Source organism: Desmodus rotundus, chromosome X (assembly GCF_022682495.2).
Source record: "Desmodus rotundus isolate HL8 chromosome X, HLdesRot8A.1, whole genome shotgun sequence".
Taxonomy (NCBI): Eukaryota; Metazoa; Chordata; class Mammalia; order Chiroptera; family Phyllostomidae; genus Desmodus; species Desmodus rotundus.
In genome coordinates this window covers 72748080-72768821 of record NC_071400.1, presented here as the reverse complement: position 1 = coordinate 72768821, position 20742 = coordinate 72748080, and the positions used below count along the sequence as shown (strand labels likewise).

The 20742-nt window shown below is 38.9% G+C and overlaps 1 protein-coding gene across 10 annotated transcripts in view; it reads right to left on the bottom strand.

The window, feature by feature from the left end:
• Positions 1–20742, bottom strand: part of CASK (calcium/calmodulin dependent serine protein kinase) — a 439221-nt gene that overhangs the window by 40446 nt on the left and 378033 nt on the right. For all 10 annotated transcript variants that reach the window (XM_053917273.2, XM_045187586.3, XM_053917276.2 and 7 more), the window contains 2 exons: positions 8393–8471; positions 103–188 (listed from right to left, as the gene is read on the bottom strand). In XM_053917273.2, the coding sequence (XP_053773248.1) occupies positions 103–188; positions 8393–8471 (165 nt within the window). The remainder of the gene's footprint in view (positions 1–102; positions 189–8392; positions 8472–20742) is intronic.

Genomic DNA, 20742 nt, shown 5'->3' with positions numbered 1-20742 from the left:
ATACTGATTGCAAAAGAATACCTCTTATTGGTGCCTTAAAAAGAAAGCTAACAAACTGAAAGTCAACCTTAGTCAAAGAAAAAGAAACTTTCATCTACTCACAAGCATTTTTTGCAGCTGTTCTACGGTTTGGTTAGCCACACTGATGCCATTGATTTCTCGAATTTCATCACCGACATGAAGTGTACCTAAATTACACAAATTATAAGCATGAAATGATAGATACTTTTTATAGTAATAAACTCCAAAGCCAGAAATGTAAGTAATTAAAAAAAAAAAAACTAAGCTAAATATTGAAGGCCAAAATTTCAGAAACAGGTATAAGTTTGGTCCATGTAGTAAATTCCAAAACAGATACATCTACTATGGAAGACACAATTTTGAAAGATGGTTGTGGAAATCTGCTAATTTTTCTGAGAGAGGCAGTGTGTATAGTGGTTTAAAAGCACAGCCTCTATCAGAGGTGTCAAACTCATTTCCACCGGGGGCCAAACCAGCCTCAAGGTTGCCTTCGAAGGGCCGCAATAATTTTAGGACTGTATAAATGTAACTACTACTTAACTGTTAAGGAGTTGAAGTTACATTCGGTCCTTTGAAGGCAACCACAAGGCTGATGTGGCCCCGGGTGAAAATGAGTTTGACACCCCCGCTCTAGATCCAGCCTGTCTGGGTACAAACCCCAGCTTCATCACTTACTGGCTTTAAGATCTTGGGTAAGTTACTGAAACTCTCCATGTCTCGGTTTTCACATTTATAGAGTGGAGATGAAAACAGTACTTATCTCATAGGACTGTTGTGAGAATTAAATGAGTTTAATACACGTAGAGGGCTTAGAATGGTTCATAGTAAGTACCGTTTAAGTGTTTCCTGCTATTATCTATCAAATATGATATAAAGGCTCTTGATTTTCAAAGAATTGTGATATAATACTTATGTAACACTAAACTTAGACATACAGCAATCTTTTAAAAAATAATTTGGGGGGCATTTTAGCATCATGTAATACTTTAAGTTCAAAAAGTGACCAGGAACCAATGCATAAATAGAATGTTACATAGAATTTTGCCTCCTTATTTATAAACTGTGCACATTTACATACTGGCCTGACATTATGAGAAGCTCACAGTGTCTTTTATAGGCATATCCTAAAATGCATATAAATAAATTCAGATGCCTGGGATTTGCTTCAAAATAATCTAGGAGAGTGGGCAGTTGGGCGAGTACAGATGAAACCAGTGTGGCCATGAATTAACAATACTTCTAGCTGGGTTATGGGTATGTGGGTGATCAATGTACTAATCTCTTCACTTTTAGCTACTTAAACTCGTTGCACTGTTCTCTCTACTTATGTTTGGAAAATTAACATAATACCCCCAAACTTTGGGGACTTTTGCTTCCAATATGGCTGATTGGTCACTCAAAAGAATTTCTCACAACTATATCCTGCCTAGGACACACCTCTTGAAGTGTTACTGGTCTCACAAAAGGAGTGCAAACCCCTAAGAACACTACCTACTTCCATCCCCATTCTCCCCTTCACACAAAAGAACCCTGTGTGCTTGATCCAAAGTGGTAGCAAACTAAGGGTAGAATGAAATAGTGGGAAGGCTGAAGGCCATAGTAGCAATGTCTGCTAGGTGGATTCTGAGCGTTGGGCTAAGTTAGAAAAGCTGAGGCTGGGATTCTGTAGGAGGCCAAAGCCCAGATCAGTGGCACTCTATGGCAACTGGTACAACAAGGAACAAACCCTCTCTGGAGGAAAGCATATCCAGCTTAGGCCCACAGGACTTCCCTCAGTTAGACAAGAAATGAGCTCAACAGTCAAAGATCACCAAACATACAATAAGGAAAACTACTATGTGAGTCATAAGAAATAGGAAAAACAGATTCAGATCCTCAAGGAGGATAGATATTGGAATGATCAGATGCAGAATATAAAATAACTATGTAGTAAATATCAGAACAAAATGAAAGGAGCCAGTTGCAAGGATGAGCATGCAGTAAGAGATTATCAGGTGTGAACATACAGATGTAAAAATAAAGATAAGAACAAATGTCTAGTACTTCCAGAAAAGAAAAATATAACTGGTGGTATAAGCCAATATGGCTGAAGAGAGAGTTTCAGTGAACTGGAAGATATAACCAGATAAATTATCTAGACTGCACGTCAGAGAAATAACAAAATAAGGAAAATAGGAAGGAGAAAATAAAAAATAGGAAAAAGATATTAAGAAACATGGAGGGAATGTTTAACATACTTCTACCTGGAGTTTAGAAAGAGAGAACAGAGAAAATGAAAAAGAGGCAATATTTGAAGAAATAATGGTTGCAATTTTTCTTTTCTTTTTTTAAAAAAGATTTTCTTTATTTATTTTTAGAGAGAGGGGAAGGGAAGGAGAAAGAGAGGGAGAGAAATATCAATGGGTGGTTGCCTCTTGAGCATCCCCTACTGGGGACCTGGACTGCAACCCAGGCATGTGCCCTGAGTAGGAATCGAACTCGCGACCCTTTGGTTCACAGCCCGTGCTCAATCCACTGAGCTACACCAGCCAGGATGGTTGCAATTTTTCTTTTTGTTTAAAAGACTTTATTTAGTTTTAGATTTCTCAATATCATATAGTGGATGCCAGAACATAACAGAATGGTCATCAACCTAAATTTACGCTCTCAGAAAAAATTATCTTCAATACTGAGGCTGAAGTAAAATATTTAGAGATAAACACTACCTAAGAGTGTTTGTCAACAAGAGACTAACAGTAAAGGAACTTCTGAGGATGTACTTTAGGAAGAAGGAAAATCCTCCCCCAAGTATGGTTGGAAATAAAAGGATGAAAGAAGACATGCTACCAAAAACTAAACTAAAGCTGGAATAACAATATCAATATTAGATAAAATAAATTTTAAGTAGAAAGTATTATTAAGAATAACACTTACCAGGTACTTCTATACACCTAATAAACATGTAAATATACAAAGCTAAAATAAAGAGATCTATAGGTAGAAGTAAAAAAAATTCTACTATGATAATAACATATTTAAACAATTATTGATAGGTCAAACAGACAAAAAATTAGTCAAGATATAGAAGATTTGAACAAAAAATTAACCCCAAGCCTATTATTATATGAGAATTGTTTATACAATTAAAGAATAAACATTTTTCTTAAGTGTAAGTGTTATAAAGTGATTAAAGTGCTATGTTGTACTTTACATTCCCATGACTATTTTGTGGCTACCAATTTGTACCTCTTAATCCCTTCATCTTTCTCATCCACCCTCTCAAACCCCCACACCTCTGGCAACCATTAGTCTGATCTTACCATTCAGTTTTATATTGTCATTTACCAAACTCTAATTTCCTAATTTCTAAATAGTATGTCTCAACAAACCTCAAAGAATGGTGACATACATACCACATTTTCTGATCACAGTACAATTAAGTTAGAAGTAAATCATAAAGAGATACATAGAAACTCTTAAATGTTTGTACAAAAACACTTCTAAGTGACTTATGGACCAATGAAAAATATCACAGTAGAAATTTAAAGACACTTAGAATTGAATTACAATAAAAATGCTTAATATCAAAACTGGTGGGATACAGATAAAATAATACTTAGAGAGGTACAGTTTAGCCTTAAATACATATATTAGAAATGAAGAAAGACTGAAATAAATGAACTGTCTAATTAAAAAAGGTAGATAAAACCAATAGAAAGAAGGAAGAAGAAAACGTATTTTGCCATGTATAATGTGCACCCACGTTTTTGTGCACATTATACATGGGATTATTATACCCATGGTGTGTAATCATCATACCCATGTATAATGTGCATTCTTATTTTTCTCTCAGAAATTTGGACAGAAAATTGTGCATTATATATCGCAAACATTAAGTCATAAAACAATGAAACAGAAAATAAACATACAGAAAAAAAAGGAACTTCTGGTCAAGATGGAGGTGTAGGTAAATACATTTCACTTCTTGGCATAGCCCAAAGAAGGACAACAAACTTAAAAACAAAAAACAAACAGAACTGCCAGAAAATCTATACAAACTGTATAGATGTCCAACAATCAAGGAGTTAAAGAAGAAACATTCATCCAGACAGGGGGAGGGGGTGGAAACAGGCATCTGGGGCAGAGAGGATGCACAGCAAGGTGGCGGCTGGAGGACTGGGTGTCCCACATTCACCTGCAGGTAAACCGGAGGGAACAACCAGGGAGCGAGACAGACCACACAACCCAGGGTTCCAGCACACGGAAATAAAGCCTCCAAATCTCTGGCTACAAAATTCTGAGGGGGTTGCAGCGGCGGCAGAAATTCCCAGCCTCACAGGAGAGTCCGTTGGAAGGGCCTATGGGGTCCTAGAATATACACAAGCCCACACACCTGGGAATCAGCACCAGAACGGCCCAATTTGCTTGTGGGTAGCGGGGGAAGTGATTGAAGGCAGGGGAAGAGCCAAGTAAGGGGCATTGTTCCCTTTCTGACCCCTCCCCCACAAACAGTGCCATAACTCTATGAAGTGGTGGCCCCACCCTGGCGAATACCTAAGGCTCCACCCCATATAACATAACAGGTGTGCTGAGATAAAGAAATGTGGCTCAAATGAAAGAACACATCAAAACTCTAGAAAAAGAACTAAGTGACAAGTAGATAGCCAACATATCAGATACAGAGTTCAAAACACTGGTAATCAGGATTCTCACAGAAATGATTGAGTACAGACACAAAATAAAGGAAGAAGTGAAGGCTAAACAAAGTGAAATAAAGAAAAATATACAGGGAACCAACAGTGAAGGGGAGGAAACTAGGACTCAAATGAATGATTTGTAACAGAAGGAAGAAAAACATTCAGAAGGAAGAAAAACATTCAACTGGAACAGAAAGAAGAAACAAGAATTTAAAAAAATGAGGAGAGGCTGAGGAACCTCTGGGACAACTTTAAATGTTCCAATATCCAAATCAGAGGAGTACCAGGAGAAGAGGAAGGGCAAGAAATTGAAAACTTATTTGAAAAAATAATCAAGAAAAACGTCCCCAGTCTGGTGAAGGAAATAGACATGCACGTCCAGGAAGTTCAGAGCGTCCCAAAGAGGAACACAACAAGACACATTATAATTACATTACCCAAGATTAAAGATAAGGAGAGAATCTTAAAAGTAGCAAGAGAAAAGGAGAGAGTTACCTACATAGGAGCTCCCATAAGACTATCAGCTGATTTCTCAAAAGAGACCTTACAGGCAAGGCCCCGGCTGGTGTGGCTCAGTGGATTGAATGCCAGCCTGTGAATCAAAGCATTGCCAGCTCGATTCCCAGTTGGGGCACATGCCTGGGTTGTGGGCCAGGTCCCCCCAGTGGGGGGCGTGTGAGAGGCAACCACACATTGATGTTTCTCTTCCTCTCTTTCTTCCTCCCTTCCCCTCTATCTAAAAATAAATAAAGAAAACCTTTAAAATAAAATAAAATAGTAAAAAAAAAAAAGAAACCTTACAGCCCAGAAGGGGCTGGAAAGAAGTACTCAAAGTCATGAAAAGCAAGGACCTACATCCAAGATGACTCTATCCAGCAAAACTATCATTTAGAATGGAAGGGCAGATAAAGTGCTTCCCAGATAAGGTAAAGTTAAAGGAGCTCATCATCACCAAGCCCTTATTATATGAAACGTTAAAGGGATTAATCTAAGAAAAAGAAGTTCAAAACTGAACAGTAAAATGACAACAAACTCACAACTATCACCAACTGAGCCTGAAAAACAAAAACAAAAACAAACCAAGCAAACAACTGGAATAGGAACAGAATCACAGAAATGGAGATCACATGGAGGGTTATCAGTGGGGAGGGGGAGGGGGGAGAGTGGGGTAAAAGGTACAGGGAATAAGAGGCATAAATGGTAGGTACAAAATAGACAGGGAGGTGTTAAGAATAGTATAGGAAATGGAGACGCCAAAGAACTTACATGTATGACCCATGGACGTGAATTAAGGGCGGGGAATGTTGGAGGGAGGGGTGGTGCAGGGTGGAAGGAGATAAAGGGAGGAAAAGAAATGGGACAACTGTAACAGCATAATCAGTAAAATATACTTAAAAGAAGAAACATACAATTAACAGAAGTTAAAGTGGGTATTTGAATAAACCTCTGGCAAAGCTGATTAAGAGAAAAAGACAAGGAACAAGTAAGGCATATTAGGAATGAATGAGGGGACAATTATAGAAATGACAGAAAATAGTAAGAGAACATTATGAAGAAACTTACTGCAATAATTTTTAAAATTTTAAGATTTTTAAGGAAAATGTAATTTACCAAACCCCAGAGAGGATATAGAAAGCCTGAATAGCCTTATGGATGTTAAAGAAATTGAAGTAGTCGTAAAAAAAAACCAAAAAAAAAAACCTTTCCTAAATACCAAACAAAAACAAAACATTAGGCTCTGATAGTTTTACAGGCAAGTTGTACTAAGCTTTCCAGGTATGAATCATTCCAATGTTATACAAAGTCTTTCTGAGAACTCATGAAGAGAAAAGGCTATCTAAGTCGTTCTATTAAGCTAATGTAACTTCAACACTAAAACCAGACAGAGAAACACAAGAAAGAAAAATTAACTACAGGCCAGTCTCAATCATAATTGCAAATACAATGTCCTAAACAAAATGTTAGCACACAGAGTTGAATAGTACATACAAAAGATAATCTACAATGACTAAGCTGGGTTTATCTAAGAAATGCAAGCGAGTCTAATCATGAGGAAATCTTTAAAAGCCACTCTCCACATTAATAGATATAAGGAAAAAACCCAAACGATCATCTTAACAGATGCAGAAATAGCACTTGATAAAATTCAATATCCAATCATAATTAAAATGCTCAGCAACTAAGAATAAAAGGGAACTTCTTCAGCCCTAATAAAATGTATCTACTAAAAAATGTACAGTAAATGTTAGTCTTCGGGGGGAAACATTGGAAAGCTACCTTTTAAAAACAAGAATAGGACAAGGATGTCCACGATACCACTTCTATTAGACAGCAGATCCTAGCCAATGCAGTCATATAAGAAAAAGAGATTAAAGAAATAATGATATTGTAACTTTTCTGAGTTTACAGCAAATTATTAAAAATAATAAACAAAAAATTCATACTGGGATCAAAAACCAAATGTCCTCCTGTGTGAATGCTGTCCACTCCCTAAGCCTGTAACGATTCCCCTGAAGGCAGCAGTAATGCCAGATACCATCTGCGTACACAACCGTCATCTCTAAAGAGGACAGGAAGGCACTTAAACGCGTATGGTGTTACTTCTTGCTCTCTGGGGTGAAGGAAATAAGGTGTTAAGTACAAAAGTAACCTGCTATCAAAGAAAGGAAGTCTAATTTTGGACAGGAGAATGATTTTTGGATCACACTCTAAGTACTAGTACATATAACTCAGCCCTTTCACAGAGAAGCCTAATCTGCATGTCCAAACCCTGCCCACCCGAAGGTTAATGAAAATTCCACTATCTTAACAAAATCATTCTTTGTCTACTTCAGTCCTTAGTGAATTCCCTCTTCAGAATGACTTGACTTTACTGTCGCAGGTATTAAAAACTTAATCAAAAGATTTGATATCTCTTATTTTACCACTGAATTAAGTATTTTTTTTCAATTACAGTTGACATTCAATATTATTTTGTATTAGTTTCAGGTATATAGCCCAATGGTTAGACAATCACATACTTTACAGTCTTCCCTCTGATATTTCAAGTACCCACCTGGCACCACACGTGGCTATTACAATATTACTGACTATATTCCCTATGCTGTACTTTACATCCCGCACCATTTTGTGACTACAAATTTGCACCTCTTAATCCCTTCACCTTTTTCACGCAGCACCCCCCCCCCCAACTCCTCTCCCTTCTGGCAACCATCAGTTTGATCTTCCCATTGAATTTTTATGTTGTTATTTATGAAACTCTAATTTCTTAATTTATAAATAGTACATGTCATTTCTGAATGAATAGAGAACAATTCTTGAACTGTGATTTAACTTTTTAAATATATATCTTATATCCCAGAATAGATGTCTTCCATATATCCTGTGGCCCACTAGGATACTTTGCTTTATCTTTCATGGTTTGTAATAAGTCAGGACTAAACAGTGGTTCACAGATGCTCCAGCTACAGAACTGTAACACACCCTCCCTTCATTATCTACAGGCTGGAGCATGTGCAGATGAATAAGAAGAAATGGAGGGCAACAAAGATTAAAACCAAAAGAAAACTTAAATAGATCACTTATATGACCATATATTTAACAGATCTTTTATACAGATCATAAAAACACCTTCTTCACTAGGCTACAGGAAAAAAGTGAATGAAGGAAAAGAAAGAATCATATGTGAAACTTACCTTGCCTGTGAATCATGCCCCCATGCATAATTCTTGCAACAATACAATGATTTAGCTCATTCATTTTTAAAGTGATTCCCTGTAAAAAGTAAAAATAGAATTACTATGAGATGGCACTTGTTATTAATTTTTTAATCCTCACCCAAAAACAGGTTTATTCATTTTAGAGAGAGAGAGGAAGGGACAGGGAAAGAGAGAGACAAACATCGATGTGAGAGAGAAACATCAATTGGTTACCTTCCGTATGCCCCCGATCAGGGATCAACCCACAACCCAGGTGTGTGCCCTGACCAGGGATAGAACCCGCAACCTTTTGGTGTACAGGACAATGCTCCAACCAACCAAGCCACCCAGCCAGGGCTGGCACTTGTTTTTATATTTGTGATTTTGCTGTAATTTTAATTACAAAAGGTAGGAAAACATTAAAGAAATATTGATAATGGGGGAGAAAACCATTCATTACTCCACTGTGCCATGACAAAATTATTTTTGGTATTTTGATTGCTATAATAACAGTACTCATACATTTTATATAGTGTTTTCCAATCTTCTAATTATATTTCCCATGTTGTTTTATTTTTCATGTTTTTAATCATTTTAAAAGTTTTAATTGATGTACAAGTATAATTGACATATAGTTATTTAAAATGTACAATTTGATAAGTTTGATGATGTATGTCTATATGTGTGACAACATCACCACAGTCAGGAGAGTGAATATATCCACCCCCCCAGAAAAGTTTCCTCATGACTGCTGGTAATCTACAGTCCCTCCCTCCACGCCCTGTGCCCTCATCCCCAAGCAACTACTGATAGGCTTTGGCTGGCATATAAATAAACTCACATGGTATGTACTCTTTTTTAAAACATTGAATGGATAAAATTCTCATTTTACCATTTACGTTTAGTTTATTTTTAGTTGAATTTATTGGGGTGACATTTGTTAACAAAAATCATACAGGTATTAAATTTACAACTCAACAAATACCATCTGCATACTGTGCCCATCATCAAAGTAAAGCTTTGTTGCATTTTTTTTCACTCACAATGTCAGATTCAACCCTTGTTGCACGAATCAATAGTCTATTGTTTTTGCTGAGTATTCCATTGTATGGATATATCATTTTGTTCATCCATTCACCCACTGAATTGTTTCTAGAATTTGGCTATTATAAATAAATAAAGCTGTATTCCTGCGTTAGTCTCCACTTCATTATAACGTCATTGTCGCCGTCCTCTTCATTTAAGATATGCAGTTGTTTAGAATTTTTGTATCTATATTCAAGAGGATTACTGGTTTGTAGTTTTCTAGTAATGCCTTTATCTGGTTTGGGGGTATCAGGGCAATGCTAGCCTGATGATGATGGTGATGATGACATTAGTAACAAAAACTAAGTTGGAAGAATTCCTTCCTTTTCAATGGTTTGGGAAGTTTGTGTAGAACTGGTGTTATTTCTTTTTAAATTATTTTTCATTTTAATTTTTTAAAATTATATTTTATTGATTATGCTATTGCAGTTGTCCCAATTTTTTCCCCTTTGCTCCCTTCCACCCAGCAGCCCCCCACCCCCGGCAATCCCCATACCACTGCTCATGTCCATGGGTCATACGTATGAGTTCTCTGGCTACTCCATTTCCTATACTGTACTTTACACCCCCATGGTTATTCTGTAACTACCTATTTGTACTTCTTAATCCCCTCACCTCTTCACCCATTCCCCCACACCCCCTCCCATCTAGCAACCATCTAAACGCTCTCCATATCCATGTTTCTGTTTCTGCTCTTCTTGTTTGCTTAGTTTGGTTTTTAGATTCAATTGCTGATTATGTATTTTTTGCCATTTCATTTTTCATATTTTTGTATCTTTTTTTTCTTAAATGAGTCCCTTTAACATTTCATATAATAATGGTTTGGTGATGATGAACTTCTTCAGTTTTTTTCTTGTCTGGGAAGCTGTTTATTCACCCTTCAATTCTAAATGATAGCTTTGCTGGGTAGAGCAATCTTGGCTGTAGGTCCCTGCTTTTCATGACTTTGAATATTTCTTGCCAATCCCTTCTAGCCTGCAAAATTTCTTTTGAGAAATCAGCTGTCAAAATTCTTTTGAAAGTCTTATGGGAACTCCTTTGTAGGTAATTATCTGTTTTTCTTTTGCTGCTTTTAAGATTCTCTCTTTATCTTTAACCTTTGGCATTTTAATTATGATGTGTCTTGAAGTGGGCCTCTTTGTGTCCATCTTGTTTGGGACTTTTCTGTGCTTCCTGGACTTGCATGTCTATTTCCTTCTCCAAGTCAGGGAAGTTTTCTTTCATTACTTTTTCAGATAGATTTCCAATTTCTTGCTCTTTCTCTTTTCCTTCTGGTAGTCCTATGACGGGACTATAGGACCTCCTGAAGTTGTCTCAGGCTGCTTACACTCTCCTCATTTTTTTGGATCCTTTTTTCTTCTTATTGTTCTGACGGGTTGTTTTTTTGCTTCGTTATGTTCTAAATCATTGATTTGATTCTAGGCTTCACCCACTCTACTGTTGTTTCCCTGTAAATTGTTCTTTATTTCAATTAGTTTATCCTTCGTTTCTGACTGGATCTTTTTTTATGCTGCTGAGGTCCTCACCTTGAGCATCCTGATAACCAGTGTTTTCAACTCTGCATCTGATAGATTGCTTATGTCCATTTTGTTTAGTTCTTTTTCTGGAGTTTTAATCTGTTCTTTCATTTGGACCATGTTTCTTTGTCTCCTCATTTTGGCAGCCTCCCTGTGTTTGTTTCTATGTATTAGGTAGAGCTGCTTTGACTCCCTGTCTTGGTGGTGTGGCCTAATGTAGTAGGTGTCCTGTAAGGTCCAGTGGCACAGCCTCCCCTATCATCCACGCTGGGTACTGAAGGTGTACCCTTCATGTGGGCTGAGTACACCCTCCTCTTGTAGTTGAGACTTGGGTGCTGTTGGCAGGTCAATGGGAGGGATTTACCCAGGCCAGTCAGCTGCAAGGATTGGCTGTGACCACTGGCCATCCACCTCTACCTTCCATGGAAGATGGGCAGGAGTAGGGCACTGGTGCTCAGACATGGTCTGCAGCTGTCTACTGGGTACACAGGTTCTGGGGTTTCCCAGGTGGTGCAGGCCAAGGTCAGACCCCACCTGTGTTTTGCCTGGAGCCACCTTGCTGGAGCCATAAAACAATCTGAGATGGCTGCTACTTGTGCTGGACTTGGAGGTTCCCAGGTGAAGCCAGGCTGTGAATCTAGGCTAGCTGCTGCTGCTAGTGCTGGGCCTGGGGCCACTTAGCTGTTGCTTGTTTGAGAGGACTTAGGAAGTTGTGAAGGATGAGCCAAGACCAGCCATTCATTTGGAAAAGTCATGGTTAGCGGTTTGGGTGGGCCTGTAAATTGGGTGGGATGGAGTCTCAGATAAGGCACCCACGTGCTGGCTCTGTGGCTCCATGGTAGGAGGGTTCAGAATAGTGACAATGGCCTCTGCCTATCTTTTTGTCTGGGAGAAAGCTGTCCACCAGCTGCCACCTTGACGCCAGACACTTCAGTTCCTCACTTTATGCCAATGGTGCCTTTCAAGTTGCTACCCAGGTTCTAGAGCAGAGAGAGTGCATCTGAGTAAGTCCATGTGTGGGTTCTTAAAGGGAAACTGCTTGGGACTCCAGAAGTTTTTTCCATTGACTCAGTCTGTGCTGGTTTTTGCAACCGGAAGTTATGAGGTCTTATCTTCCTGGCACTGGAACCCTGGGCTCAGAGTCCTAGTGTGGGGTTGGGACTCCTCACCCCCAAGATATCTCTCCCAAATTTTTATCCACGAATTGTGGGTGTGGGACCAGCCCATTCCACATCTGTGCCACTCCTACCAGTCTGGATGGATGTGGTTTCTTTAATTCCACAGTTGTCAGACTTCCATTCAACTCAATTTGTGACAGTTCCGAGTGATGGTTGTTGTATTTTTTAGTTGTAATTTTATGTGGTTATGCAAGGAGGTGAGTCGAGTTTACTTATGGCATTATCTTTTTAAACACTCTTGGCCTGTAATTTTCTCTGAGGCACTGTTTTTTTAATTTTTTTATTTTTATTTTTATTTTTATTTATTTATTTATATTATTGTTATTCAATTACAGTTGTATGACTTTTCTCCCCTTCCCTCCCCCTCCCCTCCCCCTACCATCCCCCCCAATTTTGTCCATGTGTCCTTTATAATAGTTCCTGCAATCCCCTCTTCCCACTGTCCCCACCTCACTCCCCCCTGGCCACTGCTAGGCAGTTCCCCCCCTCAATGTCTCTGGTGGTATTTTGTTTGCTTTTTTCTTTTGTTGATTATGTTCCAGTTAAAGGTGAGATCATATGGTATTTGTCCCTCACCGCCTGGCTTATTTCACTTAGCATAATGCTCTCCAGTTTCATCCATGCTGTTGCAAAGGGTAGAAGCTCCTTCTTTCTCTCTGCTGCGTAGAATTCCATTGTGTAAATATACCATAGTTTTTGGATCCACTTGTTTGCTGATAGGCACTTAGGTTGCTTCCAGTACTTGGCTATTGTAAATTGTGCTGCTATGAACATTGGGGTGCACAAGCTCTTTTGGATTGGTGTTTCAGGGTTCTTAGGGTATAATCCCAGCAGCGGAATTGCTGGGTCAAAGGGCAGTTCCATTTTTAGTTTTCTGAGGAAATTCCATACTGTTTTCCACAGTGGCCTCACCAGTCTGCATTCCCACCAACAGTGCACTAGGGGTCCCTTTTCTCCGCATCCTCTGCAACATTTGTTTGTGGATTTGTTTATGCTGGCCACTCTGACTGGTGTGAGAGGGTACCTCATTGTGGTTTTAATTTGCATCTCTCTGATGGCTAGTGATGCTGAGCATCTTTTCATATGTCTCTGGGCCCTCTGTATGTCTTCCTTGGAGAAGTGTCTATTCAAGTCCTTTGTGAGGCACTGTTTTTAACTACAAATTTCACTTTTTAATAGTGTAGGGCAACTGTTTACTCCTTCTTAAGTGAGTTTTGGTAGTTTCTATCTTCCAAGGAATTTATCCATTTTATCGAAGTTGTTGAATTTACTAACATGAAGTTATCATATTTCCTTATTATCCTTTTTATATCTGTAGAATTTGTAGTAATGTTGCTTCTCAAATGCATGACATTGGTAATTAGTCTTTTTTCCCACTGATCAGCCTGATCTTCTCAAAGAAAAGGTCATTGATTTTTCTCTATTAAAAAAAATTTTATTCATTATGCTATTACAGTTGTCCCAATTTCCCCCCTTTGCTCCCCTCTTCCTGGTACTCCCATTCTCTCCAGCAATCCCTCTCCCCTTAGTTCATGTCCATGGGTCATGCATATAAGTTCTCTGGCTTCACATTTCCTATACTGCTCTTAACAACTCCCTGTCTGTTTTGTACCTACCAATGTATGCTTCTTAATCCCTGCACCTTTCCCCCACACTCTGTCTTCCCACTCCCAGCTGATAAGCCTCCCAAGTGATCTCTATAGATATGATTCTGTTCCTGTTCTGGTTGTTTGCTTGGTTTGTTTTTTTAGATTCAGTTGTTGATAGTTGTGAATTTGTTGCCATTTTATTTTTCATAGTTTTTGATCTTCTTTTTCTTATGTAAGTCCCTTTAACATTTCATGTAATAATGGCTTTGTGATGATGAACTCCTTTAGCTTTACCTTGTCTGGGAAGCACTTCATCTGCCCTTCCATTCTAAATGATAGCTTTGCTGGATAGAGTAATCTAGGTTGTAGTTCCTTGCTTTTCACCACTTTCGATACTTCTTGCCAGTCCCTTCTTGCCTACAAAATTTATTTTGAGAAATCAGCTGACAGTCTTATGGGAACTCCTTTGTAGGTAACTAACTTCTTTTCTCTTGCAGCTTTTAAGATTCTCTCTTTATCTCTAACATTTGGCATTTTAATTATTATGTGTCTTGGTGTGGTCCTCTTTGGGCCCAACATTCCCCCGCCCTTTTTTATTGTTGTTCAAGTACAGTTGTTTCCATTTCCCCCCTGCCACTCCCTCCTGCCCCACTCATCCCCACCACCCACCCTCAATCCTACCCCGCTTTGGCTTTGTCCATGTGTCCTTTAGACATGTTCCTTGGTGACCCTTCCCCGTTTTTCCCCATTATACCCCTCCCCGCTCTGGCTTAATTTATTTTTATTCTATTTTCCTGTGTTGTCATTAGCTATAATTCTATTTTGTTTTATTAGTGATTGCTTTAGGGTTTGTTTATAGCATACATTTTAAACTTACCTCTGTCTACCTTTAAGCGACATTATATCACATCACTAATAGTATAAGAGCCTTATAACAATGTACTTCCACTTCCTTTCTTTTGACCTTTTTGCTACTGTTGTTATACATTTTACTTTTATATTATAAACCCCCAAACATATTGCTATTATTTTTATTTAACTGCCAATTATCTTGTTTTTAAAAGATTTTATTTATTTTTAGAGAGATGGGAAGGAAGGGAGAAAGTGAGGGAGAGAAACATTGATTGGCTGCCTCTCATATCTACCTCAACTGGGGACTGAACCTGCAACCCAGGCATGTGCTCTGACTGAGAATCAAACTGGCAACCTTTTGATTTGAGGGATGATGCACAACCAACTGATCTACACTTGCTAGGGCTGCCAATTATCTTTTTTCTTTTTAAAGATTTTATTTATTTATTTCCAGAGGGAGGGGAAGGGAGGGAGAAAGTGAAACATCAATATGTAGTTGCCTCTTGCGCACCCCCAACTGGGGATCTGGTCCGCAACCCAGGCATGTACCCTGACTGGGAATCGAACAGGTGACCCTTTGGCTCGCAGGCCAGCGCTCAATCCACTGAGCCATACCAGCCAGGGCTGCCAATTATCTTTTAAAGAGACTTAAATGATAAGGATGTCCTTTAACATTTCTTATACTGTAGGTCTACTGAATTCTTTGTTTTGGTATGTCTGACAATGTTTTATTTTACCTTTTGAAAGATACTTTTGCTGGATTTAGAATTGTAAATTGAGAGTTTTGTTTTAAACTTTCAGTACTTTAAAGACATTGCTCTTATTTGTACTGTTTCTGATAAGGAATCTAATTTCATCCTCATCTTTGTTTCCTTGCATGTAACATGTCTCTCTTTTTTAACAACCACTGACTGTTTTTAAGATCTATTAATCATGGGTTCTAAGCAATTTGATTACGATGCAACTTGGTACTGTTTTCTTCATATTTGAGCTTGGAGTTCATTGTGGTTGTTGCAACTGCAGTTTTATAGTTTTTTAAAATACTATTTCTTTAAATATTTTTTTTTCTGTCAATTAACATGCTTGGAGTTGTCTCACAGCTCAGTGATACTTTTAAAAATTCTTTTTCTAAAAAGTTTTTATTTTTCAATTAAAGTTTATATTCATTATTTTGTATTAGTTTCAGGTGATTAGACAATCATATACTTTACAAAGTGTTTCCCCCAATATTTCTAGTACCCACCTGGTACCAAAGACTTATTACACTATTGACCATTAAAATTATTTTTTTTTTTTAATATATTTATTGATTATGCTATTACAATTGTCCCATTCCCCCCCCCACTCCACTCCATCCTGCCCACCCCCCTCCCTCCCACATTCCCCCCCTATAGTTCATGTCCATGGGTCATACTTATAAGTTCTTTGGCTTCTACATTTCCTACACTATTTTTACCCTCCCCCTGTCTAGTTTCCACCTATCATCTATGCTACTTATTCTCTGTACCTTTACCCCCCTCTCCCCCTCCCACTCCCTTATTGACAACCCTCATGTTCTAGTTGTTTGCCTAGTTTGCTCTCGTTTTTGTTTTATGTGTGGCCGTTAATAACTGTGAGTTTGCTGTCATTTTTACTGTTCCTATTTTTGATCTTCTTTTTCTTAGGTAACTCCCTTTAACATTTCATATAATAAGGTCTTGGTGATGGTGAGTTTCTTTAACTTGACCTTATCTGAGAAGCACTTTATCTTCCCTTCCATTCTAAGTGATAGCTTTGCTGGATACAGTAATCTTGGATGTAGGTCCTTGCGTTTAATCTTGGGTAATGTAATTATGATGTGCCTTGGCGTGTTCCTCCTTGGGTCCAGCTTCTTTGGGACTCTCTGAGCTTCCTGGACTTCCTGGAACTCTATTTCCTTTGCCAGATTAGGGAAGTTCTCCTTCATTATTTGTTCAAATAAGTTTTCAATTTTTTGTTCTTCCTCTTCTCCTTCTGGCACCCCTATAATTCGGATGTGGGAACGTTTCAAGGCGTCCGGGAGGTTCCTAAGCCTCTCCTCATTTTTCCAAGTTCTTGTTTCTTCATTCTTTTCTGGTTGGATGTTTGTTTCTTCCTTCTGGTCCACACCATTGATTTGAGTCCCAGTTTCCTTCTCATCACTATTGGTTCCCTGTACATTTTCCTTTGTTTCTCTTAGCATAGGCTTCATTTTTTCATCTGTTTTTCGAATAGATTCAACCAAGTCTGTGAGCATATTGATAACCAGTGTTTTGAACTGTGCATCCGATAGGTTGGCTATCTCTTCGTCGCTTAGTTGTATTTTTTCTGGAGCTTTGAAGTGTTCTGTCATTTGGGCCATTTTTTTTTTTTTTTTTTTTTTTTGGTCTTCGCGCGTCTGTTACTTTAAGGGGCGGAGCCTTAGGTGTTCACCGGGGCGGGGTAATGCTGGTCGCAGCGCTGTGACGCTGTATGAGGGGGAGGGGCCGAGTGGGAGCAATGGCGCCCGCCACACTCTCCTCCGGCTTTCACTCTTTCACTCCGCTACCCACAATCAAACTGGGCCACTCTGGTGCTGGTGCCCGAGTAAGTGGGCCTGTGCACACTCTAGGCCCGTGTGGGTCTCTCCAACAACCTCTCCTGTGAGGCTGGGAGTCTCTCCTGCTGCTGCCCCAACCCCCACGGGCGTTTTCAATCAGGTTTGAGGCTTTATTTCCCTGAGCTGGAGCCCTGGGTTACGCGGTCTGCTTCGCTCCCTGCCGTTTGTCCGGTTTATCTGTGGGCGAATGTGGTGCCACGGGGTGCTACCCGCTGCTCTGCCTGCCTTGCTCTCCGCCACTCTGAGTCCGCCCCTCTGTGTTTATCTGTGCAAATGTGGGGACGCAGGGTCTGCTAGTGCTCAGACTGCCTGCCCCATTTGTCCCACACTCCGCCAGTCTTAGTCCCGCCACAGCCATGCGAGTCCTCTTCACCCCGGTGCCCGTCTCCACCCCTCCTACCAGTCTGGATGAATGGTTTTTTTCTATTTTCTTGGTGTTGGTCCCCCTTGCTGTTCGATTCTCTGTCAATTCTGGTTGTGCGAGGAGGCGCAGTGTGTCTACCTACGCCGCCATCTTGGTTCTCTTCTAAAATTATTTTTTTCCTCTTTATTTTAGATAATTATTTTGCTGTCTTTGAATTCACTAATCTCTTCTTTGGAAATGTCTAATCCGCCATTAATCCCATAGTGCCTTTTTCTGTGAATTCAAATATCTTTGTCAGTTCTGTGTCAGTTTTGACTGATTATTCTTCACATTATAGGTCACATTTTCCTGTCTCTTAACATGCCTTGTAATCTTTGATTAGATGCCAGATGTTGTAAATTTTATCTTGTTGCATGCTAGGTATTTTTTTTATTCTTATAAATATTCTTAAGCTTTTCTTCTGGGATGTAGTTCAGTTACTTAAAATTAGTTTGATCCTCTGGGTCTTCCTTTCATTCTCTGTTAGGCAGGTCTGGAGTAATTTTCCATCTTTATTCCTCATTACTGAGGCAAGACCTTCCTGAGCACTCTACACAATGCCTCACAAATTGGTTTTTCCAGTCTGGTGGGTGGGAACAGGCAGTCAGTGTTGGGCAATGTTCTCTCTAATCCTTTTGGATTGTCTTTCCTTAGCTCTGGGTAGTTTGCTCTCATAAATGTGCTAATTATTATTCAGAGTACTTGAGGATGACTGTCTATAGATCTCTGGGGTTCTCTCTCTGTGCAGCTCTCTTTTCTTCAGTACCCTTTCCTATGAACTTTAGGTACCTTGGTCTCTCCAGAATTTCAGTTCTGTCTCCTCAGTTCAGGAAGTCTGCCTGCTTTGCATCAATTATACCTCCCTGTGCTGTGGCCTGGAAACTCTCTCAAGTTAGTAAGATTGGGCAATCATAGGATTCATCTTGTTTGCTTCCTGTCTCTTAGGGATTACTGTCCTTTATTGCCTGATGTTCAGTATCTTGAGAACTGTTATTTTAAGTGAGAGGGTAAATCTGGTCCCTGTTAATCCATTTTGGCCCAGAAGTATAAGCTCCACATACGTGATGCCAGAATACTATTCTATGGAATAGATTACTTTTGGTTTTCTAATTAGTCACCATTATAAGACAAGCTTTCATAAAGGTATTTTTGCACTACATAGTTGATTCTGAGAATCACTCAGGGGCCTTTTAAATAATACTGATTTTTGCCATTGTAAAGGGTATAAACTCCTTCTTTCTCTCTGCTGTGTAGAATTCCATTGTGTAAATGTACCATAATTTTTTGATCCACTCATTTGCTGATGGCACTGGGGAGAGGGGTCTATAGGAGCTACTATAAAGGACACAAGGACAAAATCAAGGGGGAGGGTAGGTGGGGGAGGGAGGTGGGGCTGGCTGGGGTGGGGTGGAAGGATGGCGAGAAAATGCAGACAATTGTAACTGAATAAAAATAAATAAATAAATTTAAAAATTAAAAAAAAATACTGATTTTTAAACTCACTCTTTGGGTTTAGAGTTAGGAAGTCTGGAATGGAGACCAGAAATCTACATTTTTAACAAGTGCCCTTGGTTAAAACTGATCTTGCATTTGAGATGATTAAGAGTAGGGGGACTCTGTCTTATATTCCTTACTGCAGAATAACACTATTAGAAAACTTCATAAAATATTTGAGATTTTATAATTTGGACGGTCTTAATTTGTACAATTCTATAAAATATAACTTTGCATGGTTCCTATTTTGTAGTTCTTAAAAGTGGCAGGCATATTTCATTTCCCACTTATACTTTCAGTCAGCATGTATCATTACCGAGGGAGGTGTTCTTGGAAAATGTTGTAAATTAATATGTAAGGTAAATCTAATTTCATAAGGGAAATGATAATATGATGTGGGTTCCATCCTTGAAATTACTAACTCAATGAATTCCTTTAGCCAACATCACCGTGGATCTTCATCTGGCAGATACTCTGCTAGGTACCGTAGTAAATGAGACAGACAGGTCTGTCATGGCTAGGGTAAAGTTCACCCGAAACCAAATGAAGTTAACATTCATTATTTTGTCTGCCTCAAACATTTCTCTGCAGAGAGAAATTGACTCATGGTTTCACTGTTCCCAAGTTCCCAAATTCTAGGGAAAGAACTGGCCCAGCTTGGGCTAGGTGCCTATTCCTCAACCTATCTTAGCCTAGGGTAAATTTCTGGCCTTTCCTTGTTTACGTAAGTCTTTCCCCCATTGTCTAAGCTAGTTCAAGTTTGGTTTTTATCACTTGCAACTAAGGGAGTCCCAATCAATAAAGAAGTAATCACAAGTGCAATATTACAAATGAGAAAACAAGGGTGTAATGGGAGTGTATCATCCTTGGAGGGTAAACCTAGCATAGCTGGATGCATTACAGAAGTTCGAAAAAGCAAAGAGATCATATGGATATATGTTGCACAGTAATATAATGCTTTTAATAAGATAACTAAGCAAGCAAATGAAGCTATATTAAATGTAATAGAGAACTGTATTATTGAAGATACACATTTTCCATAAAATAATTCTGATTTTTATGGCAAGCAGTCAACAAGAGAAGAAATACACACATCTTTTCTAGGATCATAGAAGACAGAAGAGAGAAGGGCTTCTCTAAGGAGACTTTTAAGGGAGATTCAAGGCCATTTTATACTTTCTGAAAAAAGTAACTCAGGGATGCACTTTTATACTTTTACTCAGTCTATGTTTCTATGTAGTCAGCTTTCATATAAAAGACCAAGCAACTGTCACTGGGTTGCTTTAGAACATCATGACCATAAGACACTTCTGGGCTACCTTCTTGTGGTCAATTTCATCTTCCTGTCTGCTTTGCTTGGCTCATTACCCCTTCATCCTGCCTCTCTGACACAGCCTTTTCTCTTCCATAGCCGAATCACAACTGTTCTTGTTAAACTGTGCTAAACTGCATATCTGCTTGTTCAATGTAGGCAACCCTATGGAAAATGACCTCTGGAGAGGGCCCATGTCTTATCTGCCACTATGTCAGGAGCATCTAATGTAGTTATCTGCACATAGTAGGCACTTAACAAACATATGCTAAGTGAATGAATGAATATGTAAAGTGAATGAATGGAATATTGGATTTTCA